This window comes from Botryllus schlosseri, chromosome 10, assembly GCF_051294905.1.
Source record: "Botryllus schlosseri isolate E-star chromosome 10, Bs_hap1, whole genome shotgun sequence".
NCBI classification, from domain to species: Eukaryota; Metazoa; Chordata; class Ascidiacea; order Stolidobranchia; family Styelidae; genus Botryllus; species Botryllus schlosseri.
In genome coordinates, this window is record NC_137245.1 from 21735090 (window position 1) to 21755102 (window position 20013).

Here is a 20013-nt window from a genome sequence, read left to right on the forward strand (position 1 = left end):
TTGGAATCGAAAACCAATAGTGATGGTATGAATAGCCCATAGTCAATAATAAAATCATTGGAGTTGCCTACTCCGATACGTTATCTATGAAAAACATGTACACGTCGCATGTCGATCGTGACAGCGATAATGAACGTGATTATCTTCAAATACAGACATGTCATGTACGCCCAATCGTCCTACATCAGTCAGCTTAAGGGAGTTTCAATATATATATGTCGGTCCTCAAGGTAAGTTTAAATTTGCACTTCCAGTGACCCAACTCTAAGAGATATCAAGCCTAGATATCATTGGAGTCGGTTAGTAGGACCCTGGACACGTTCGATCAGCGACATTATCCGCATTGGACATAATGAACCGCTCATTCATACCCCGTATTTGCCACACAGTGGACCCTATAATACAGTGCCCCTAGCATATTCGCCGATACCATACCAAACCACCGTCCAACACTCCAAAGCATCAAACTCACCGTCGCAGTGAAAATACGAGTACGCATAACATGACAACCACGGAATTTATTAAAAGTCAAACGTACAACAGCTAAGAATAGATAAAACACGAAACGTAGCACGAAATGTAACAAATACTCCAGTCGTAATTCACGACCTCGGTTGAACGCACCGAAAGAATGACCCCACCAACACGCGTATCCGGGCGTTATAACTAAGGGCTGGACGCAATGATTCGACTATCCGAATCCGAATGAGTATCAATTGTTATGATTCAAGTAGTGAGAGACTATTTTTATGTATCAAAGAGAATAATAGTTTTTTCACCGTGGAGGCCTTTTGACCTCGATTGGTCGCATCACAGCAATCAAAATATTTAATTCAAAGCTGCGCATGCGCAGGTTACCGGAAATGGCATTCCCGAGAAGTAGAAAGCAACGCGCAGCATTGTCTCAAATTGAAATGAAACAGGCATGGTCGAAGATATACCAAATTATTTTCAATGTGGTGCTGGACTTGCATTATTACGTGGTCGCATAAAAGGTGCACAATTGAACATCATTACCCAATACCCATGCTCTTACGATATCACGAGTCGAGCATTCGATTTTGCACAGCGGCAATTACGACCGACAGCCAGTATTAAAAAAATTGTAACGCATACGTCCAAACTGTACAGAGAAATAAATAAATAAATTAAACAAGGAACACAGACACCGATATGAAGACCACATGATTTCCGAGCGCGAGTACCCGGTAACGCGGCGGGAACACCGTCACGGTCACAACGCGGCATCGCATTCATAGCGCGGCTCGCATCAAGGGCGCGGGCTTTTTCAACAGACCGCGGTCTTATTGCAACTGGGTTACTGAGATGCGTCTTACGTTGATTCCGGCCGGTTGTCGACGCGATTTCGCATTGAGAACGTACCAGAGACGAGCGCGGATTCAGAATAACAGTATTCGATGATTTAGCCTGATTTTGGATCGCATACGATGTTTTAGGCAAAATTTCAACTTGGATATAAATTTCTGATACATTTCGATTTCAGCCATTACCGGATTTGGACTTGGATTTAGCACGATTCTCGATTTGGAAATATCAAATCCGCTCATCCCTAACATGTACAAGTGCATGCTCACGAGACCAGTGCCAATGATAGTAGTGCCTAGAGTGGAATAAGTAGTCGTAAAAAAATCGCATTCTCCGTAGGCTAGGCAGTTTAACAGAATGTGTCATGAGTTTGCCGGCGACGGAAAACCAAAGAAGACAATGATGGCGTTAAGCTGTTGGTCACGAAGTCACGCTTGCAGCCTCGCAAAATTCCAGTCCCAAATCGCCAACAGCACCACGATCAAGTCCCAACCCAAGGCTTTGAAATTCACGTCCTCAATCAGGGCAGGTAGCGAAAATTGGCAAATCTCAACATATCGATGGCAAAGTGACGTCACAAACACGATGTGACGTAACGATCGACGGACTGTGTTGACCGAAGGCCGTGTTGAAAACCGGAAAATCGCGGCAGCCCAGAGCGCCTATCGCCGCTAAGCTCCAAGACACTGGTACATGTCACGTAAACTTCATACCATTGAAGTTCTGTATCTCCGAAAGTATCTTCAAAATTCCTATTCAATGCCACCGGCTCTCGTATCAATTGTGACTGCGACACTGTTACAAAGCCCAAGACTGAGCGCCAGAAAATCTCTACTTTGACCAAATATCACTGCCAAAATTTTGATAACACCGTGCAAATAATGGCTTCGACCCGCGCTACAGACTGCTACACATATTTTGCGAGAAAGACGTAAAAAAGGTATTCTCCGCCCGAACATTCCCGATCCGACAAAAGCACTTCCGCTAAATAAAACCAGAAATGATTGATCCGAAAATAGAGAACCAAACAAAAACGGGTATAGTACGACACGAAAGACGGGACGAACACACACAGGCAGTACCTGATCGCGAGAGAAAGATCAGACGGAATAAATAATGATAATAAATCGGGATAGCGCCGTAGAAACAGTCAGACTACAAGGCCCGTTTTGACGAGACAAATTGCATGAAAAACTTGAACGCGTACGGACGATCGCCGTTCACTTCAGAAAGCGTTATCGAACGCGTCTTCGTGCACGCCAATGAGAATCATGATCCCGAATCCGCTGAGAAGTCCCAGGTTTTGAATGAGATAGCGGAGCTTGTAGCCCTTCAGGTCGAGCTGTTTCATCAGCGCGGGGAGCTGAATTGAACGCGGATCGAAATGAGCGGGAAATTCTGCTTTTTAACGATTTGTCAAGCACATTTGCTTGCTTAATGACTGTTCAGTAGGGCTGTTCAAAAATAACTTTTTTTTCCCGGATTCCAGCCATTCAGTGAATAAATTGTCAGGTTACCCTAAAAAAACGCTGCACGCCAAATTTGGTTCAATTCTAACAAGTATAAGACTCCGCAGATCCAATTTTTTCAATTTATCAGGGAAAATTGAAAAAAATTTCAAATTTCCCTGTCAACCCCATGAAATCGTTGAGCAGTCTTCAGAGGCGATGCAAAACAAATTTGACTCAATTCCAACTAGCAGAAGCGGAGTTACTGGAGTTTTTCGTTGATAATTCTCGGATTATCCTTGATTGGTGATTGCATTTCAAAATACAAAATAGTACCACTCCTATTAGCTGCCAAAAGTCTGCGAGCCTTGCTTGCTCGAGTACTTTTCAGAACTTCATAGTCTAGTTCTACTTGAAGTAGTTTTGGCTTGTCTCAACTAGAAACTTGGCAGCACTAATTTTAAAAATGCATCCCTATACACTTCGATTATTTAAAAAATTCCAGCAGAGCAACAAACTAGTACTTTCAGTCCAGCAGACGTAACTACAGTTCAGGAAATACAATTTTTCAGCATATTCGCAAGGAAACGAACTCCTATGCTCCTCATACATTAAACCTGTTGGAGAAGTTTTCTACGCAGCTTTTGAAAAATCAAATTGTAGCAGTGACGGTATCATTGAATGGACAGATAAATATCTGCAGACAACAATATTTAAACGGAGACAGACATCGCCCCGATATATCGTCCGACTCTTACGACTACTCACCATGTCGACCAGCGCTATGTAGAGGAAGCCGCCGCCGGTGAATGCCAAAATCCACAGAATAATTCCGTTAGTGAACTCGCCCACAATCAGACCTAAATGCAATAAAGGACCATTGCGAATTTACAGGCGTTGATGTAGGGTGAATAATTGACAAATAATTTCGACGGTATCATATAGGTAGGTTACTTCATAAACAAACGTTCAGTCGACACATATGCCTTATCAGTAAGATCACGGTCGTATGTACCTAGGGTTGTCCAAAAATAACTTTTTTCTTCATGGCACACCAAATTTGGCTCAATTCCAATGGGTAAAAGGGAAGCTACGGGAGTTTGAAAATATTGAATCTATTATAAAAAAATTTTTGTTCACAAATTTTACCGTCAACCACATGAAATTGTTAAGTTGACTAAAATAACGGCGTGTAACTAATTTGGCTGAATTTCGACTAGTAGAAGAGAGGCTATTTAGGTTCAAAATTCAGGATCAGAAAAAATTTTTGAAGAAAAATAGTATTTACAATGGGAAATTCTATTCAATTATTTACGGTATTACTTGTACTTCCACTCGAGCACCGACGCTGACTACTCTCACACATCGGCCTAATACTCATTTCAGTAACGCAGTAATGGCGACGGTCCGCAACAGAGGTGGTCTGAGTAGGCAACGTTGCTACTCGAGTAGAGGTAGAATCGAACTTAGACTCAATTAGAAGGATATACATCAACATTTCCGAGGTACATCAAAAATACTTCAAGTGGAAGTAGAAAGGTTTTAAAAGTACTCGAGTAATTAGTTTCAATAAGTTGATTTGGTCGAGGGGTAGCTTACAGGTGATGCAAAGGTATCCCAAAATTACTTCCAACTTTTCAAACATCCAAATTGTAAAAAGCAACTATCTCGTCTGAATACTATTCGAATAGAAGTGGACGTACTTTAAAAGCGTAATCACTATAGGCACAACGTACCCGAATACTCCAAAAAAGTAGAAGCAGAGCGTCGCTGACCGCCTACACCTCCTGTGACATGAAACAACCACCTACCTATCACGAGTCCCACGAAGCATGTACAGGCCGACAGAAAGTTCCAGAACAGCGCCTGCTTCACGGACATCCCGGCGTCAAGCAGCACCGCGAAGTCCGCCAGCTCCTGCGGTATTTCGTGGAAGAATATGGCAAGAACCGTGCCAAGGCCGGCTCCGATGCTGTTTGTGAAGGCAGCGCCTGAAGAACCGAATATCGGCAGATGATAGAGCGAAAAGGGACGTTCACAACACAGTTGGCAGAGATCAGCATGGATTTGGATATGAAAAACCGAATTTGATGATTTCGGCAAGGTCGTGGAGTCAGAGTTATGATCCGACCAGGGTTGTAATGACTCGAGTCATGACTCGACTCGAGTCCGACTCGAGTCACGTTTTTCCGATGACTCGACTTGACTCGAGTCATTTTCTCAAAATACGAAAATGACTCGACTCGACTCGAGTCAATTTGTGTATTGACTCGAGTCAATTTGTGTATTGACTCGACTTGGACTCGAGTCATTGCGCATGACTCGAACCAAGTCATATGACTCGAGACTCAGAAGACCAAGACCGACGTTTCATTGTAATTTCGAGGAATAGTTAAGTAATCACACTATTGGGATTTCGTTCATTGGTACTGGTACTTGAAAATGTGTCCAGAAACTGCTAAAAATGACGAAAATTAGAATATTATAAATGCGAACCATTCGATATCACCAAACAGAGTTATATAAAGTGGATTTAACAAGCCTTTAACTGGAAACTGGGCAGTCAACACAATGACTTGGACTCGACTCGAGTCATATTACCATGACTCGGACTCGAACCTCTGCTCGGTGACTTGGACTCGGACTTGACTCGGTGGTGAATTGAAAATGACTCGACTTGACTCGAGTCAAAACTATAAAACTGAGATTGACTTGTGACTCGGAGCCTGGTGACTTGGTTACAACCCTGGATCCGACTCAAACTACTTTAAAATCTACAATTGAATAATATATTCATATTGTAATAAACCAGACAGTTTTCAGCTGACACACGCTAGGGTTTGTCGTCAGCAATAGCAATTAGCAGAGAACGCAAGAATTTGTATGTCAAAAGTCGGATCACAATTTGCCAGCATTTGCGACTCTCAAGTAGAAACCCAATGAACTTTCTCTGTCAGCGTGCTTTTTGCAATTCAATCAGGACACTACCAAGACAAGGCCGCGAATATACCAAAATTTTACTTAAAACCTACCGATAGCCAGGCCATCTGTGATATTATGCATTCCGTCGCCGACAATGACCATCCACGCCAGGCTAGCTATAGTCTTCGGCACTTCGTGCGAGTGATGGTGGTGATGGCCGGTGTCTAAAATGTAGCGTTGAAAATAAAGAGAATCTGATGCAAAAACATAGTGAACTAAACTGCGTAGCGCCCTCTCAACTTGAGACTGCAAGGAGAGACGCTGGGAATGTAACGTAAAAAACCGTTTAATGGAGTGATGCTATTCGGTCTGCCTTACACTACTATTCTAACGCAGATGTGCTCACATCAGTGACGAAGAAATCCTATTTTTCCACAGCATTTGAGTAGGTTCTGCCTGCACCTATTATTTACTCGGGTGATTATATTTTTAGACCGCTTCCACTTCTACTTCAACACTTACCCGGGTATGTATGTTTTTAGAACACGTACACACTATGGATTTTGTAAAGTACACCAAAGTTATTGAGTTATTTCTACATCTCTTTAAGGAATGACACTGTCATAGCACACGGGCAAAATAGCTCCGGTGTCGAAGTAACTCAATATAAACTCATAAATCGCACATATTAAGAGTCGTTTTGCATCAGTCACGCAGATCCACCCTGCGAGTAGCCGCCCCCAAAACTAACCGCTAAATGTATGCCACCCCTCGACAAAATCAACTTTACGAAATTACTTCCTCACGTGCCCTTCCGACCTTGGTTTTCTACTTCAATCGAAATAGCTTTGAGAAGTCTCGAAAATCGTTGCTTCCACTTGTTCTAAAGCAGAAATTGATGGCGAAACTCTGACTTCTATTCAAGTCCCTACACCGACTACTTTGAACACCTCCTATTACACGGTTGTTTCAGCGGAATATAGTATCGAGAACAATCACAGGAATCCGCTTCAGTAAACATGCGGAAAGTGTCAATACCGATAATAATTTATCGAAATAATACGAGAGGCTGACGCAACAATTTGAGGTTCTTACCTAAAGGCTCCTCAAATCCGATCATAACGTGATGACCTGAGAACAAAGGCGTAAAATTAGCACAATCAATAGACATTGAGTGAGAGAGGCACCGCGCAGCGTCCCTTCTTAGCCAGAAAAATTATTCTGTAAAAAACTATCAAGAGGAAGGCCAACAATGACGAAGTGACTTCTCAACCCATTGTCAATGTCCACTCACGTTTGGCGCTACACTTTTTGCATTAAAAAGCAATGAAGTGCGACCTCCATACCACAGAGATAGCTAGAGTGGATTTTTACCACAGCTGTTGATGGAAATTTCATTTTGTCCAACAGTATTCTATAGTAATGTATTAGACGTGTAATTTGGTAACTTTTTGTTTTTGTGACCAGGCAAATGTTTGGCTTTAGCCAAAGGCTCGAAGATTAACGCAAGAGTTTGTCGGTTGAGTATATGTTAAGAACCACGTATCTCCAACAAAGTCAAGCGCGGAGTACTCACCGTCCGGTTTTGCGTCGTGCTCGCCGTGCCTGCATACGTCTTCGTCGACGAGAGTCACCAAGTTCAGCTCTGGAACGAAAACCGCCGAGTCAACATTGAGAATTACAAGAATGGGACAGAACTACCGTGTCAAAAAAAAATGTATAAAATCACAGAAAACCAGAGGTGGTCCAGGTCAAAGTTGGCACTCAAATAGAAGTGGAAGTAACACCTTAGAAACACAAGATGCATAATAAGCACTCACCATTCTCCTTCACTTCGGTTGAGAGCAGAAGGCGTTGGCTCGGAGATGCTTGCGAATTGCCTGAACAACAGACACCGACAATGAGTAAGCCTTGGGAATAATTTGACGTTGATAACCCTAACTGGGGAGAGCGAGTCAATAATGTCGATCATTAATTTGCCTAAATTTGGAAACGATTTCAAAAATGGCATGGTCAAATCAATACCGAACATCTATTACCATTATAAACAAGCGGAAAATCTAAAACCCTTCTCCTTACTTGCGTTCGACATGCCGACTGCTAGGCTCGGATTATCGTCGCAATCACGGCTTGCGTTCTCTTCATTGCATTCTGAGTCGGCCTCGTGAGCGTGCTTCTTTTCCTAAACACGCAATCACATTATTACCGCGGAAGAGAATGTTCGGTAGCGCTGGGCAGATTCGAGCCTCTGAGCGATTCGATACCGAACCCACTATTCTGCAATCACTTCTTGTAAGAGTATGGACGGCATCGAAAGTTCAAACATGTACCTATTATGGCCAACACAAAGAAATCAATGCCAGTTCCGCACCACATAACGATAAGGTTTGGTAGTTTTTCGACCAAACCTACTCCATTCAACTTTGTGACAATGACGTGGGGTTGATCAGGGATTCACAAAAATATCATTTCCGCTTAACTTGCATAACTTTGTAAATTTCAGTAATCAATGTCACTCATAACTCGACCCGAATCATTACAATTCACACTCGATTCAGATCTGACACTCAAATCATTAAGCCGGGAGCCCAGCCCTAGTAATAACAATAACGGACGGTATTTCCAACACAGTTTTCACAGAACGCCACTCACTTTTCGCCGGTGCATGAATCCCAGGGTGGTCTCGAGGAGGTAGAAGAAATAGATCCCGCCGCAGGCCACGACACCTTTCCAGAAGAAATCTAAATGGTCTTCGCCGTGTTCCGCATCGTGGTTGTGAACTCCGGCGGCCTGGAACAAAATAGCGGTCATTGGAATGGCACGTTCCAAACAGTTTACAATCGTTGACTCTTCCTGTAGACTATTGACTTTTCATTAAATTCATATTCTGTACATGTACTACTTGCTGATGATTACACCTGAAGAGTGTCAGCCGAATATATCCGGGCTCATTTCAACATAGATAAATTATTCAGTTGTACACTGAAGTTCTATACGGCCAAGAGTGTGATTAAATTTATAGAGTAGGAGACCCTCGTAAAGCACCTCCCACAATTGATAGATTACAAAAACCGAGCAAAGCGTAACGCAACAGCGACTCACGCGAGGCAGCAAATGTAGCAAGGCGTCCCCGGCCAGGGTCCCGACCGCCAGCGCCACGAGAAACGCGATGACGTGGTTCAGCAGTCTGGAATATCGCAGTATTGGAATCGTCAGCACGCCCAGCAAGCTGACAAGGCTGATCACAGTGACGGACCCAAACGATATGAGCCATACTGAAAGGAAACGAAATCGCGTGTCAGAAAACACACTCACGCTGACAGGAGCTGGGCAAGCAACAACAACATATGAAATCACTAAGAATAGTCACAGCTACCGGTGTAAAATCACAACGCTACAAGTGATTCAGACGAGTAATTGAGTTATTTCCTAAAGAAGGCAGAGTTGGTAATCAGTAAAAGTGGAAGTAATCTCGTGAATTTCTACTCTATTACAAGTACAAGCAGCAAGATCTAAGACCAGTCAAAACTACTTTAATTTGAAGTAGAACATCAGAGGTATGAAAAGTACTTCAAACATTTGTGTCAAAAAATCCCAAGTCACGTACCTTGAGCAGTTAATCTGAGATGGCTACTTTCAAAAGTCTTAAAATATAACCAGTTGAGTAGTCAAAATGGAGAACCTAGCCTATTTCAGTAGTAGGTAGAAGTACTTCAATAAAGACTGCGTCTGAGAGTAGGACCTCTCCCCTATCTGGAATTCCATTTGCGAACTTGTTTACGACAAACCGTCTCGTATCGTTTTCTGATCAGATGGCCTCGAGTGTTTATGGGGATTATTAGTTATTTTCAAAGCATATTCAACGTTAACAATTGGTGTCTACATGGGCAAATTACAATGCGAACTGTTTATAACAGTAATGGAGTGAAATTGCTCATGCCTAGTGGGCATACGGAGAATTTCACTGCGTGAACATGCTCAAAATAGCACAAGCAGTCATGTAAAACAAGGATGTAATTGGCAACGATGTATCCGCCGTAAGATGTAGCCCTAATGATGGTGTACCTCATTTCCCCGCTCACACGCTGTGGGCATAATGTCAGTCTGAAACAGATGTGTGCAACAGGGGTTTTCAAAAATGAGGTTTTTTCTCAAATTGTACTGGCTACTTTATAAAATTGTTAGGGTACCTAATTAAAGGCTGCACACCAAATTTGATTCAATTCCAACCAGTAGCCGCATTGCTACAGGTGCGCAAGACACTGTCGATACCTCGTTTTTGACTTTGTCGCCGAATTCGAGTCTCATTGAGGTGATTTCATTGGATAAACTTTGTCAAAACACGGCCAGATTAGAACTACGCTCTGAGTGACTCTTCTTTTCAAAACAATATAAATTCCGGGTTAAAGTGCTCTATTATGCTCAAAACAATCGATTTGAACTATACAATGGAACAAAGTAGAAGAAGAAAGCATTTTATTTACTGTTTCTGGTGCTGTGTTCGATTCCGTTTCTCCTGTCTGCGTCATGGCTCTCATCGTTCCCATCTATAACGAATCATGCTTCAAGATTACGACTTCAAAATTAATGAACATGCGACGAAAGTGTTCCCCGATGAATTTTTCATACCAAAATTACAAAGAGATGAATTGTTTTCAAACCTTGAGTATTTTGTACCGAGTATCAATATTTAATTACGGTACTATGTCTCGCTACGGATATTACAGATGCTTTTGGGGCAGTCAGAACGTCAGAATATCGCAGAACTTGATCAATAACAAAAGAGCAGTGTTGATGATGGAACCTACAGCAATCAAATGATACGAAAGCAAATACATGGATTACAATCGTTGAATTACTCGACTTATTAGGCCGTGACTATGCATTTCATGGGGTGTTGCACACAGATTGATTGACATGCAATACCCTGTCACTTCCACTCAATCTTGGGCTATTTATATATTCTAATTTCTAGTATCTGCATTTAACTTGGCAGGAGCTATATTAGCGTGGCTGCAATCAACTATAATAGTAAATCGAATGAATAACTTTGATTGAATTGTAACCAATCTACCGAGCTAGTAAATCAAATCCAAACTGTAATTAAATCGTACGCAACAACGACTACTTTCGTAAATTAGGTGTTTCCGTAAAAAACTAGCAAGTCAAAAACCTAACTTGCTGTAATGGCTACTTCCATCACCATGAATTTTAACGTTGATTGAATTAATTATCTTGCACCACATGTAACCAATCAACCGAGCTCGTAAATCAAATTCACAACTGTAATTAAATCGTATGCAACATCCGACTACTTTCGTAAATCATGTGTTTCCATAAAAAACTAGCAAGTCTAAACCTAACTTGCGGGTGGCTACCCCTATCACCATGAAATTTTCACAGTTGGTCGATGTCGCTAAGCAACACCGTCACGACACCAATGGTTCTTGGTTCGAGTCTCGGCTCTACCATGTTTCTACGTGTCGGAGGTTATCTGGGCTTCTCATCGCCAATCCCACTGTACTAACAGCGTGTTGAAAAGCCCAGACACAGAGCAAGCCACGCTCTCATAAAGTCGGTAGCTGAGACCCGAAGACGGACGTATGCAAGAGAAAAGAGTGAAAGAGTGAATGCGCTGATTGAAAGTCGTCCAACGAGAGAGCACTGAATGATGTTGAAGATGGTAAAACTGAACTGTACTATGAAACACTGAATGATGTTGAAAATTATGAAACTGAACTGTATCTATATCTGTGTCGTGACGTACAAGGCATAAACGGCGATAAGCGTCACTGTATAATACCTGTGTAATAATAATAATAATATGCGACCCATCTCGGAGAAATCTCACTTCGAAAATTAAAAACCAAAATTTTTGCCATAAATTTGCTGTAAGTTTGCTACGAGGTGATGTAACTCACAAGATGGTAGACCTACGTTAAAAAAAAACTTTAGCATAACACAGGTCTGAATGTCAGCTTTCCAAAAATCCTTGAGTGAATCATTTAGGACAAGTATTTCACACAAATTTTTGATTTACCGTGATGCGATGTAACAAAATTTTGCAATTCGGATAAACACTAATAAACATTTGCAAAGCAAAGAGTCAATGAACAAGTGTTACCGATGTAATGTCAAGAACGAGTGCCAGAATGCAATTTTCAGGTATTTACAAGTGAAAAAAGGCAGAGATATAATGGTCATATTTCCAACCAGACAAAAATAATTGAAAATTTTGATTTTTTCGCAACTTTTTGGCTTGCTAGTCCCCACAACATAAATTTTATCAACCCAGGACAAATTTGCCTTTCTTCATGCTCTTTGACACATACTACTGTGGCATATGGCACCCATGGCCGACTTACGTAATTTGGAATCCTAATTTGTGTTTCAAATAGTACAGGCTCTGACGCGTTAATATCGGTCAGCGGCACGAGAAATGCATACAGCTAAACTTTACTCAGATCACCAACCTTCGCATTCCGGTCTCGTGATATCGAGTACAATTTGAGGCAGGAGCACGATGAAATTGACAAAACTCAGCTGAACGTCCCCGTTCGCAGATTGGAAATAGGCCTTCGTCAGATGCCCCACAGTTTCGTAGCACTGAGATAAAATGCAACACTATTAAATTATTCATATGTTTATTGTGAACCATAATCCGAATAACTTCGAAGCATATCACTAGCTGGCAAAACTTATATAACCATATACGTCATATGTTATTTCATTCAATATTGTTAAACTTGCTGCCATGTAGCAGCAGGCCACAATTTGCAAATAAACTGAGACTTTATTTCTAGACTGCAATACTGTGTTTCTTGTTTATCTGTGGTATTGATGGCGCCTCATATTTGACGGTCCTCCCGGAAACACACCGCAAGTTCTCTCATGTAAATCACCAATCAAGAACGGAAACTTTAGCAGTAGCAGCTCTAACCATTCGATAAATTTCATAAACGCATTGAGCAGGAACTGGCAGGAGGAAGCATGCAATTTTCATCTGGCTATTGACTACCGTACAATTAAATCCCAGCATCCATGATAAATTGCTTGACACCAGATTCCAGCCATTATCCAGCCTCGGACCAAACTTAACCGACCAAGTTAAACTAGAAACCGATTTTGTGGACCACAAGTTTCAAACCCCTGGTCTAGAGAACAGGAAACGGCAACCATACATTAGGGGTGTTCAAAAATGGCTTTTTTCACAAATTGTACTGGCTACTTGATAAAATTGTTAGGTAACCCAAGTAAAGGCTGCACACCAAATTTGGTTCAATTCCAACAAGTTGCCGCATTTCTACGGAAGAATTTTTTTATTTATCATATAAAAATGAATAAATAAATTTCAAAATTTTCTGCTCCCCCCATGAAAGTGTTAGGTTGTCTATAGAAACGATGCTCACCAAATTTGGCTCAATTCCAACCAGTGTGAGCGGAGTTATCAACGTCTGAAAATTTAGATTTGAATAAAATGGTATTTACGGTGACAAATTCTTCGATTACTTATTATAGGTCTGCCCACCATAAATACTATTTTATTCAAATCCAAATTTTTCCCCTACTTTACATATGACATGACATAGCTGAACATGAGTTTCAACATGATGATAGCAGCAATCAAAACAGCAGTACAGTATATTCAATATTTTATTTTACAAATGCTACGATTTTCCCACCTACGGTATTTCGAGCAAGTCATCAAGCAGTAAATAAAAACTCGCGACAAGGTGTTAAGGCTTTTACGTGGTCCCAGAATATTATCATTTGGGTCCGAAAGGACTGTAAGACACAGTTTGGAGACCATAGGTTATTATTAGGATCAGAGATGGTCAATAGCAAAGTAATTCTACTTTCGCAGATGATTCAAGGAGGTTTCGGAAATGTTTTTTAGGCAACTGCCACTTATACATAACAGTTGTCATTTTTTACGCAAAACTATTCTGGAATAATTACTTTAGACTTGCTTGCACTTCAGTAGAACTATACAACGGTACTTGTACTTCAGCAACAATGACGGCTACTGCGACCATCTCTGAATAGATTGGTGGTCACAATTTCAAGTGCCACTACTCATTCAGATCAATTTCAGAGTTATGCTATTGGTTAACATGTAGTACATGACCACAACTACAAATTTCCATTTGAGGCAAATTTCAAAATTTCGACGCTGCTTGAAGCCCCACAGATATTTCCTACGTTTCAACAATGTCGAAAAATTGTGACATGTCATGGTTTACGCAATGATCCGCAATGATCGTGTGGCTCACTTCCTGAAATAGCTAGCTACGTTTCGGGTTTGTGAGCTCAGGTTGTTAGCAGTTCATGAAAATAATATCAATTTACTAGAGATGTTTTCGAGGGGGTGCAGGTTCGTGACCAAGATGACGCATGTACTTTTGGAATCTGTATGTAAGCAGCTTTTGAATGAAACAACTTTGAAAAATCACAGAGGTCACGCGCTACATGATTCCCATCCACGATATTGATGGCTTAATTCAAGCCAGGATTATGTCTTACCGGATATCTTATTTCTCCATCTTTCCAATCCCCAGACGATTTCAAAGTATAATTATTTTCAGACTCTTCATTTGTCTCGTCTAAAAGCGGAACAGAGCACACAAGATAAACATCTGGCGCCAACGAATTATCTCACATATCTTGCAATGTTGATTCACGGCAAGGAAAAGATATCACACACACGTCAGGGAGATGTTTGGGGTTGGTCTAAAAATAGGTCGACTGGAACTGCAAAAACAACTGCATTAATTACATTTGTATTATTCCTATCTCCAACCAAGCAGGTTTCACAAAGAAGTTTTCAAAATAATTCTACCGAAATCTCTCAATACATTGATGGGATGCCGGATACCATGGCTAGAAAAATCATTCAGCTGACAACAGTACTTGTCTACTCAAAGCAAAGGACAATTAACTGTTAAGAGAACTAATTGGCCGCCAAAAAGCACAAAATCAATAATTTCAGATGCACAGCCGATACCATTAAACCAGTAGTTGCCAAACTTCCTTCACATTCGAATTCCTGTTGTGATGACAATGTACCGTAATTTTCCATGTATGATGCGCAAAATTTTCCTGATTTTTTGTCCTAAAATCGGGGGGGGGGTGCATATTATGCATGGGTACAAGCCTTGAAAAATCTCCCTCGAAAAATAACTTGAAATCACACCTCTCTTCATGTCTGTTTTAATCGCACATCACATTCATCCGCAGCCCATCTACCCCTGGATACAGTACAAAAGCTTACTTATTTTGATAGTCAATGATAGCGAAGTAAGCATATTCTACTTCTACTTGAGGTAGTTTGTAGCAGTTCCGAAAACACTACTTCTACTCATGCTACTCTACTCATAACTTTGTTGACAACTTTTGACCACCTTTGCTGACTAGTGATTGTAAATGTACATTGTACAATGCACTTGTTCATAGCCAACATGCTCAAAGTAGGCGGACCCATGAAAAAACAATTTCAAAGAGTACTATTAAAGTGTACTATTAAAGAATCATCACTCACTCGGTATCTCTCCTAAACCAGAGATCACACATAAGGCAGCAATGAACACAACACAAGTATATCAAATAAGCACTATAATAACACATGCAGTCTTAGATTCAAATCAACATGACATAACAAACATCTCTCACTGTCATTATGTTCCCGATGATCATAGCTGTTGATGCTGTCGTCCGCTGCTTTCTTATTTGCCATTCGAAGATCGGAAAGTAATCTCGCCAGGTCGTTTTCGTCCATCAACTTTTTGGTACCGTTTGAATTTGCATAGTTCTCAAATAGGTAAAGGCTGACAGACGCCATTTTCTCAAGCGCCTGAAAGAATGAGAAGAGAATTTGCCAGCGATTCAAGGCGAAAAGACACTGTAAATGGATGGTGGATGCGTTTCCAAAATTGATGTGCATATACACGGCTATCCATGGCAACATCAAGTAATTCACGCACAGGAAATAAGATACAGCAAAGCACGAACCTGTCTGGAAGAAGAGATTCTGACTGTACAGCCGTCATCATCACAGTGCACGATATCTCCGATACCAGCAGTATCTTTAGGCGCGGTAATACCACTTGTATTGCTGTCATATTTCCCGTTATTTGGCGAATTTAAATCGGGGATGACGTTTTTGAAGGATTCAGTCTTGTCATTAGAAGGTGGTAGCCGGGTAGCTGGAAGTATGGAAAGGAATTATATATCATATTACGGTATATTTGTAAGATAACAAAAAGTTAAAACAATCTTTATATTGGCTATTGTACTACACAGCCCTGTTTCAATAAAAAAAATGGGTTCATTTCCCTACATAGAAACAGAAGTAGCAATTTCCAAGACACGGTAAACCACTTAAAAAGTGGGAGTAGAAAATGAAAGGTGTGAAAAGTACCGTAATTTTCCAAATATGGTGCGCCCCCATGTATAATACGCACCCTTAAAATGACGTGTATATTCTGGGAAAAAGCATGTACCATGTATAGTACGCACCCTGCATTCGCAGTACATGAGTACATGAATAGTTGCGGTTTAGTATTCGATGTTGTTCTGTTTTGCGATGTCACTGTCGAACAATCATGACATAATGATCGCTGATCATAATACAATTAACGGCATTGTCTCTAAACAAGAGTAGATAGTAGCCAAAGCCTGTGAGGTCGGCGTTGCGATAGCTCAGGCTAGCGACACACGACATCTTGCGCACGTGGCCTATTACAATTACAGATGCGATTGCTCAGGCCAACGGTTATGTCGGGCGCACCAGTCCTGTTGGAGATGCGACTGATTACGCAAGCGATTATATCTTGCGCACATGGCCTCTTGTGTATGCGATTGTTAAGGCCTGTCTTCGACGCGATGAATCAACAAGGATTGCCGCGCACGCTTCTAGCAATCAGCAACCTAATTTCGCTCGCGTACAAACGGCGAACCAACTCAGCAAGAGATCGCGCGCTTTGCAGACGACTCTCGTTAATTAGAAACACGCTTTTCGTTAATTGGCGACACGCTTCTCTATTTGGCAGCGCGTTACACTCTATAATATGAATTACGGAGCCCAATGGCTAGAGGTGATGCGCGATTTAAACAAACACGAAGAAAGGTGTGATTTCAAGTTTTTGATCGACGGATTTTTTTTCAAGGCTTGCTGTACCCATGTATAATACGCACCCCCTATTTTAGGGCAAAAAATTGGTAAAATTTTGCGCATTATACATGGAAAATTACGGTACTCATACTCAAGAATGGTAAAAGATCTTACCAATTTAGACAGAATGGCTAATCTCCAGGGTTGTAACCAAGTCACAAGTCAATTTGACTTTTATAGTTCTGACTCGAGTCAAGGAGCAACGGGTCGAGTTCGAGTCACAGTGTGAAGACTCGAGTCCGAGTCCGAGTCATAGTGTTTACTGTTCAGTACCGAGTTCAAGTCTGGTTCAACTCATTTCAGTGAAACTCTTCACACTCTAAGCATGATTATTGTTTATTCATACCTAGGTAAAAGACAGTTTCTCGGCCTATTTTTCAATTATCGGTCCTGATACACAATACTTAAATAGGCTACGTCACATAGAATGTGTCGAGTGATATGGCTTGGTTGGGTCATAGGTAATGACACGAGTACCAGTCAAGTCAATTCACAAAATGACTCGAGTCGAATCGAGTCATTTTCCATTTGTAAGAAAATGACTCGGGTCGAGTCGAGTCACTGAAAAATTGCGACTCGAGTCTGGCTCAAGCCGAGTCATGACTCGAGTCATTACAATCCGGCTAATCTCACAACAGATTTATAGAATCCTCGAAACTGCCGTACATTCAGTAACCGTTATACGGTTCTTATGACAATTTCTCTCATAAACGTGTCGCGAACTAATCCAAAAAACTATTTATACTTTTACAACTGTAAATTGTAAAAACTGTTCACATGGAAGTGGAAGTAGTATGAAAACACAATCACTTAAATAGCACAAGTCGGAAAAAAGTAGAAGGCGCCTACTTTGTTACTGAACAACTCTGATCATTGTGGCCTTAGTAGCCTATCTTGGATGCTTCTTTATCTAACATCATTACCTTCACAGTAGCCTCCACAGGAGGTGAAGTGGATGGTTATGGCAAACAGGCACAGTCGTTCCAAGCTGTTGAAAGAAACGAAATCAGAACATGAGCGACACATCATTTTCAAACAAAACTGCCATCTGTAGGTCCCGGTGATATCAATGCCAGATCGCAACTTCAAAAGTGATACCTATTCAAGTAGCATCTCCCATTCTTCTGGCTTCCTGTGGTCATAATGGTTTGATTTTGTTGCCAAATACCTTGACATGCCGCAATTTTGAAACAGACAGGTAAATTTATCTCACTACAGTACAATTCTGAAGATTTCCATTATCTTCCAAGTTCCAACATATGTTATAGGTAACGAAGCCTAGGCTTGAATTGCCATATGCATGATTACTGCTGCTTCATGTTTAAATTAGTCATCACGTATGACAAACAAGTGCTTTTTTCTCTTCATTGCTCACTCTCTCTCTCTCTACACTAGATGATAAAAAGAGATCAACTATATCACATTCTCTTAAAATTATAAACGTTGGCAGTTAATAATAGATACATTGCAAACATGTTAAAACTAACAGAAAGCATCAGAGTTCTTAGTGTTCCCCTACCCCCCAAAGAGGCCAAAATCTTATTTTTTTGTGATTGACGAAGGTATACATAGCAGCATGTTGACCATTTCTTTTTATTTGGCAGATGCGGAAGTTTGGTATAATCAGGGTGAAGCGGGCATTTTCTTTTTAATTTTTTACTGTTGGTAATTCATAGCAACATTTGCATCCAAATGAAAAGTATATCGCACCAGTTCTAAATAGTAATCACATATGCGGTAGAGGAATATTATGTGGATTGGTAGCATAGCAGGCATAACAGCATACCGTCAGAAAGACAGACCGAGAATTTATAAAACAAAAAATTATACTCACAAATTCAAATTTTGAACCCACCTGCATTGGAATATTTTGAAATTATGCCTGTGGTTCTCATGTGTCTTGTGTTTCTTGTGAACAATATTCAGATTACACATTGTATGGTAAAGTTGATTAGCACCTAAGGTATCCAATGACAGAAAATCCAGTTTAGTCAAGGCAACCCCACAAGAATCCAATATAAGGCCAGAAATGAAATTCCTCTTTCGGATCCAGCTGCATCTGCATTCCAATAGAATAAAGATAAGACAACTGCACAGTGCACACCTACGACACAAACACCCCATCGAGAAGTGTTACGGTACTAATATTCATGAGAGTTTCCCACCGTTTCTGACAAACGAGTAGCTAGCTAAACAAGTTGATTTGGAGCAAATCTATATAACTTACAAAGGTCAAATATAGCTGATATTGTCAACAATAATACATAGCTTCCTCGATTAGTGATGAGACAGGGAAATGCTTTCCTGCGGAAGTAACAATACTTTCAAACATTGATTTATCCTCCACGCCGCCAATTATAAAAAAAAAATAGTAAATAGAGAGTTCCGTGCGGAAACAGCGGTGCTTACCCGAGACCAGAAACGGGTGTCGGGCGCAAAACAGAATGAGAACTGAGATTTGAAGCCGATAAATGAAAGAAAAAGGACGCTACAACAGACGAAAACGTTCAGGCTCAACTCAGCTCAAAAAAGTTATATTTCCAGATTTATGAGGTAATATATATTATATATTTTATGTTCATAAATCCCAAAGACATTATCGAAAGTTATCCATTCTATTTTTCATATATGACATGCTAATATTCAGGTGACATGTTACGCGCTTTAATCTCAACACTCCCCCAAACGACTTCATTGACCTGCGTCTTCTCTCAACTGACGCAAACCCAAAATTACTTTCTTTTGCGAAAATGTCTGCTTGTCGTCGGTTCTCGCGCATGCGTGCTGCGTTCCACATGGTCCGGGAGTATCAATCTTGGCGCCAACGGCTGATATCGAACATTCTCGAATATTTCGCCGCGATTGCGCAACCCGCCGAAAATCCTCCGCACCTCCACAAATCAATTTTATGTGTAATTTAAGTTATGTCGATGAAATCAATGGAAATGCCCCCGCTTCTAGCATACAGCCATACACACATGCTTTGAAAATGGTTTTCAATCACATATTTGATCAAATCGTATCTACATATGGTATCCTAACGCAGGGGAAGTTAGCAGAGTTGGTTAATACACCGTCGTCAGCACGGAAGACTGCGGCCTGTGTATCTACTATAGCACGTTTTGAAGTGTCGAAGGTTTATCAGGG

At 40.9% G+C, this 20013-nt stretch overlaps 1 protein-coding gene and 1 long non-coding RNA gene across 3 annotated transcripts in view; both read right to left on the reverse strand.

Moving 5' to 3' along the window:
• Nucleotides 1–20013, reverse strand: part of LOC145448336 (uncharacterized) — a 200509-nt gene that overhangs the window by 68675 nt on the left and 111821 nt on the right. The gene's annotated exons all lie outside the window — the stretch shown is intronic.
• Nucleotides 506–18882, reverse strand: LOC145448328 (zinc transporter ZIP10-like). 2 transcript variants are annotated; one of them, XM_080326711.1, is made up of 17 exons: nt 18722–18882; nt 17790–17854; nt 15705–15898; nt 15366–15546; nt 14220–14299; nt 12170–12302; nt 10181–10243; nt 8799–8971; nt 8349–8486; nt 7776–7878; nt 7517–7576; nt 7273–7341; nt 6792–6827; nt 5807–5920; nt 4586–4765; nt 3543–3634; nt 506–2689 (listed from the first exon to the last, which is right to left on the reverse strand). In XM_080326711.1, exons 1-17 carry the CDS (start codon nt 18799–18801, stop codon nt 2552–2554), a joined length of 1899 nt encoding a protein of 632 aa, XP_080182837.1. In that variant the 5' UTR covers nt 18802–18882; the 3' UTR covers nt 506–2551. The 2 variants fall into 2 exon arrangements, with proteins under 2 accessions (XP_080182837.1, XP_080182838.1); XM_080326712.1 differs by lacking the exon at nt 18722–18882 and adding an exon at nt 17965–18083.